At 39.3% G+C, this 6,000-nt stretch overlaps 1 protein-coding gene across 3 annotated transcripts in view; it reads left to right on the top strand.

Annotated features, from left to right (window-relative positions):
• Positions 1 to 6,000, top strand: part of LRRC7 (leucine rich repeat containing 7) — a 572,907-nt gene that overhangs the window by 267,721 nt on the left and 299,186 nt on the right. For all 3 annotated transcript variants that reach the window (XM_056814946.1, XM_056814945.1, XM_056814947.1), the window contains exon 5: positions 5,181 to 5,259. In XM_056814946.1, coding sequence (XP_056670924.1) covers positions 5,181 to 5,259 — 79 coding nt within the window. The remainder of the gene's footprint in view (positions 1 to 5,180; positions 5,260 to 6,000) is intronic.

Below are 6,000 nucleotides of genomic sequence, written 5' to 3'. Positions count from 1 at the left end.
ATCTTAAATGTCCTAGTTTTGCTAGAGGTAATGAGGTAGACTGGATGAAAACCAGCTTCAAATCCAGTAAGTCCAAATTCTGCCTCTTACATATACAATCCTTCCTAGTTGCCCTCAGGCAAATCTTCAAAATTCTCAGTGATCCTGGCATTTCTTTATAGCTATAAGTTTCAGAGAAGTTAGTTCATGGCCAGTATTAGGGGAGAATGCTGCCTTCTCTGGAAGTGCCCTATGCTAATATCATCATAAGTTTCATACCTGTATCCTAGTTTGGGTTTCAGTTTCTAGGATTTCCGATATCTCTATCCTTCCTTCCTCCCTCTTTGTCCTTTCCCCTCCCCTCCCCTCCCCTCCCCTACTCTCCTCTCCCCTCTCCTTCCCTTCCCTCCCCTCTCCTCTCCTCTCCCCTCACCTTCCTCCTCTCCTCTCCTACTCTCTCTCCTCTCCTCTCCTCCCCTCTCCTCTCCCCTTCCCTTCCCTTCCCTCCCCTCCCCTCCCTCTCCTCTCCTCTCCTCTCCTCTCCTCTCCTCTCCTCTCCTCTCCTCTCCTCTCCCTTCCCTTCCTTCCCCTTCCCTCCCCTCCCCTCCTCTCCTCTCCTCTCCTCTCCTCTCCTCTCCTCTCCCTCTCCTCCTCTCCTCTCCTGTCCTCTTCTCTTCTCTCTCTCTTCTCTTCTCTCTCTTCTCTTCTCTTCTCTTCTCTTCTCTTCTCTTCTCTTCTCTTCTCTTCTCTTCTCTTCTACTTCTCTTCTCTTCTCTTCTCTTCTCTCCTCTCCTCTCCTCTCCCTCCTCTCCTCTCCTCTCCTCTCCTCTCCTCTCCTCTTCTCTTCTCTTCTCTTCTCTTCTCTTCTCTTCTCTTCTCTTCTCTTCTCTCTCTTCTCTTCTCTTCTCTTCTCTCCTCTTCCACTTTCTTTGTCTTTCTCTCCTGTCTTTCTGTCTCCCCCTTCAGCAATGACATATTGTAAGTGATCAATTTATCTCTTATTTAACAGTAATTTGCCAGTTATACTTTTTAAGCAATTGTGCATTTAGGGAGAGTTTATGGATAATTATTATTGGAAATAAAATGAAATAAATAGCTCATTTTATGGAGTGAATTAAAATTCATGAAATGTTTTCTGTATACTTTTGCATTGAACTCCATAACGATTCAGCAGTATGGCATTTCTATAACCCCCATTTTACAGATCAGGAAATTGAGCTTAAAAAGTTAAATAACTTACACAGGACCTAATTAAAATCTGATGTAGAATTTTAACTCACGTTTCTCTTGACTCAAGATACCTTTTTTGTTTGATTGTAATTGTTTTTATACACTGCCCTTTTGTGCCTCTCTTTAAATTCTGAGCTTACATTTGAGAGAATATTAAAAATTAGAGGAAAAAATTACTTAAGAATTTAAGCACACATTTTATGTCATATACATTTGATTTTTCTTGAAAACTTTCCTGATACTACACCACTCTACCTCTAACACCACACATTTGTGGGAAGCAGATAGTGTTCTGGGCTTGGGGACAGTAGGACTTGGGTTCAAATACTATCCGAACACACTGACTCGATGGGCATGTCCACTTGGTTTCTGCATTTCTGGTCAGAGCACTAATATTATATAGTACAGGGGAATTATTAGAGAAGTTTAAATGGGCAAAACCATTGGCTGCATCATCTTTTATAAATTGATATTTCAGAATTAGTGTCTAGTACAATAGGCCATTTAACTGTTCTTATTTCTAGTATCTTTCATTATTCCACCAAAGCTCAATATGTAGAACCATGGAAAAATGTCATTACTTTCTGTGTGTTAGCTTGTTATTGCTTCTTTGTGTTGGGGAGGAGGAGGAGGAGAGAGAGAGGTTTGGAGAGACAGGAAGAAAGAAAGAGAAGAGATAGAAACAGAAGAGGAAAAAAGGGAGGAGAGGAGGGGAAGGGAGGGGGAGATTAAAAGAGAGAAAGAGCAAGATAAAGGAAGAAAGAAAGGAAGAAAGAAAGGATAAAAGGAAGAAAGGAAAGAAGAAAGAAAGAAAGGAAGGAAGAAAGAAAGGATGAAAGGAAGAAAGGAAGAAGAAAGAAAGAAAGAAAGAATGAAAGAAAAAAGGGAGGAGGGGAGAGAAAGAAAGAGAAAGAAAGAAAGAAAGAAAGAAAGAAAGAAGGAAAGAAAGAAAAGAAAGAAAGAAAGAAAGAAAGAAAGAAAGAAAGAAAGAAAGAAAGACAGAAAGAAAGAAAGAAAGAAAGAAAGAAAGAAAGAAAGAGAGAGAAAGAAAGAAAGAGATAAGAAGAGAAGAGAAGAGGAGAGGAAAAGGAAAGAAAGAAAGAAAGAAAGAAAGAAAGAAAGAAAGAAAGAAAGAGAAAGAAGAGAAAGAAAGAGAGAAAGAGAGAGAAAGAAAGAGAGAAAGAGAGAAAGAAAAGAAAGAAAGAAAGAAAGAAAGAAAGAAAGAAAGAAAGAAAGAAAGAAAGAAAGAAAGAAAGAAAGAAAGAAAGAAAGAAAGAAAGAAAGAAAGAAAGAAAAGAAAGAAAGAAAGAAAGAAAGAAAGAAAGAAAGAAAGAAAGAGAGAGAAAGAGAAAGGAAGAAAGGAAGAAGGAAGGAAGGAAGGAAGAAGGAAGGAAGGAAGGAAGGAAGGAAGGAAGGAAGGAAGGAAGGAAGGAAGGAAGGAAGGAAGGAAGGAAGGAAGGAAGGAAGGAAGGAAGGAAGGAAGGAAGGAAGGAAGGAAGGAAGGAAGGAAGGAAGGAAGGAAAATAGATAATAGATGCACAGGTAAATGGATAGATGGGTAGGTAGGTAGTTAGGGAGGATTATACATATGTGGACATTTACATATACACATATATGCATATACCTACATAAAATAAGGAGTTGTACTAAATCATCTCTAGGGCTCCTTCCAATTGTAATTCTTGATCCTATGACTTTAATTAAACCCCTTGTGGCATTCCATTTCTAGGCTGACATCAATTCTATTTTCATCTTTAACTAAGGTGGAAAGCAGCTGTCATTGATGGGTTTGCTGAGCTCCAGTCCACCCTTGAAGGTTTGTCTTAATAAGGGTCAGAGTAGCTCAAATAAATATAGTTCACAGGGAGTAATAAGGCTTCACTTACACTATTAGTTCCAAGGCTCTGCCCACAAACAAGGACTGAGCCTGATGGATTGGAGTTTCCTCTTCTCTCCCTTCCTCTTCACACCCTCTGGCGGAAGAGTTAATGAGGAGTGAAATGGTTACATCAAGGCCAGGAGAAGGGAGAACAAGTAAGAGAATGGATAATCCACAAACTGCCTAATTGGTCCCTGAATAATTGAGAGTTTACTGTCTTTTAGATTTTTCCCTCAGATTTAGAAAAGAAAAAAAAGAAAGTAAATCCTTTCCTAATTAGAATGAGTAAATGGTCAATCCATCTTCTGCCTGTGAAAACATGAATGTATTCTTAATGGATTTTTTTTATCAATTCCTTTCTATCTAAAGCCTTGATTATTGGACCCATTTAGTTCAGTGAGCAAAATGATGGTATTTCTCACTTAATACGTATGTACAGAGCAACATTTCTACAGGGAATATTTCTAGGAGAATATTCTAATTCTATTTAGAGATCACTGAAATCAATGTTAGGGAAGTTTCTTGATTCTCTTTTGATGGTTTTATAATATTCATTGTTTTTAAGCAGCAGGATTTAACCAAACCGAATGTTCCTGTCTTTAAACAGGTGCCTCCATAAACACTTTTTTATGTGCTCTTCTGTATTTGATGGGGCCACTTGGGTGGAAATGTCTCTTAGAAAAAATGATCCTGATATAGAAAGCTGGGGAAGTTTAATCCGGATTGGAAAGGATCTCAGTGGCCAGCTAGCAGTGGGGTCAGCAGATGATGAGAGATCATCAAATCCTTGCAGAGTCGAGTCTTCCCTTCCTCAGTCTAAATGGCCCTGTGTCCTGTAATGTCATGAAATCAAGGCCCTTCCACCATCCTGTCTGTGCTCTCCAGTTCATCGAAGTCCTTTTCCTTTAAGTTATCTCAAGCCCACTGAAGAAAACTACACCTGAACCTGTGTTAAAAGCATTCTGTGAAGTCTTGGCTTAAAGACACCTAGATGAAGGGTGTCTGGCTTGCCACAATGGTTCTAATTCTCCCATTTGAAGGCTGTGGAATCTTGGGTGTCAATGAACATACCTGTGAATCCTCAGGCACGCTAAGCCCCATTCTTTACAGCTGTTTGACACCAGCAAGGACCACCATGGAAGACCCACCAAATGGCTTATGTTAATAAGGTTTGCTCGTACATAAAGATGCCGGGTGCAACTTGAGTCTAATTATTTCCCATTCCTACGGTTCATGAAAGGTCCAAGTTGTTCCAAGTGTACAGGACCTTCGCTAAAGCGAAGGTTCATCACTTATGAATTCAGCTGAGATATTGAATATGTTTTTATTGGAAAAACATCAAGAAGAGGCATCAGGCTTGCAACAGTGCTGGAGGTTTAGGGAATCCTCTCTCCTGCTCCCAGCCAACTTCAGCACCTTAGAGAATGACCCAGACACTGAGAAGAGAAGTGACTCATCCAGGATGGCCGCGGCGTCTTTCTGCGTCCCAGAAATGGACCTTGATCGCCCATCCTCCCGTCTCTAAGGCTGTTTCTTTGGTGATTGAAGAAATCTAAATGGACATCTATAATGGACTTGAGAAATGTTAAAGGCAAAGTGAAACCATCCCTGCCCTCCTATCTATCTATCTATCTATCTATCTATCTATCTATCTATCTATCTATCTATCAGATAGATAGATAGATAGATAGATAGATATAGATATAGATATGTATATATAAATATAAATATATATATATATAGAGAGAGAGAGAGGGATGATATCCAGAGCTGTATATGTCTGTACATCTATTTGCCCCCATACATATATGTGTGTGTACATACTATACTGTAAATAAAAGCAAATTTGTGAAAAATGTGTTGGTAGCAATTAAATATCATTTTACTGGGAGAATCATTTAATTAACAATAATTATGTATGTACCTATAGGAATTTGGGTTAGAGGCATTATATATGTATGTGTGTCTGTCTGTATAGCGCATGGATTTTGCCATTATTGCTTTCAATTGAAGAAGAGCTACAAAATAAGAGGGTTTTCTTCTTCTTGCTAAGAATGTGCTCATGTCTGGTTTTGTGTCTTTCCCTTCTTAGGTGTCCAAGAATTTCCAGAAAATATTAAGTGCTGTAAGTGTTTAACAATCATCGAAGCCAGTGTCAATCCCATTTCTAAGTGAGTATTGATCGTTCTCTTTCTCTTTCTAGTCATATTTCCATTCATTCAGACAGACAGAAAATTCACTCTTGGAGTGCTTTAAATCAACGTTTTCTCAGCTTAGTATCAGATCTCATTCATGCATGAAGGGCAGGAAGGGAGAAATCAGATGGGAAATATTATTGACCACTTGGCTGGGGTCAGAGCTGGAGGAGAACAGGAAGTATTGATTACATCTTGTGGCGTTTTAAACGTAAATGAGGATTTTCCTCACAACCCTATGCAGACCAGGGGACGAACATTCTCATTTCCATTTTACAAATGGGGAAATGAAGGTTGGTGGAAGTGACTTGCTCAAGGTCACCCAGGAGGGAAGTGTTGGGACTGAGACTCAAGCTCAGGTCTCCTGATTCCAAGTTCAGTGCTCCCTCTTCCACCTCTGCACCTCCCTCCATGATCCTTAGGGTCTCTGCACCTACCTTAACTCCTCCTGTTAGACATGGCCACTAACCAAAAGGCTGGCAGTCCAGTTAAACAAATGAGATGCAAATATGTATTTTTTAAGTTGTCTGGATTTGTTTTTACTAAATTTTCATTTCATCCACGTACAACACTCCCACTGAGGCATGTCCTCTACCTGTATGGATTCATACCTGTCCTTATGATTTACATTCTTAGTTTTAATTTTTATTTGTAAGCAAGGACTTAAGAGATTACTTTTAGGTTTACAAAGTACTATATAAATATTATCTCACTACA

This window comes from Monodelphis domestica, chromosome 2 (genome assembly GCF_027887165.1).
Source record: "Monodelphis domestica isolate mMonDom1 chromosome 2, mMonDom1.pri, whole genome shotgun sequence".
Lineage (NCBI taxonomy): Eukaryota > Metazoa > Chordata > Mammalia > Didelphimorphia > Didelphidae > Monodelphis > Monodelphis domestica.
Note: the sequence above shows the minus strand (reverse complement) of the source record. Positions and strands in the feature narration are given on the sequence as shown.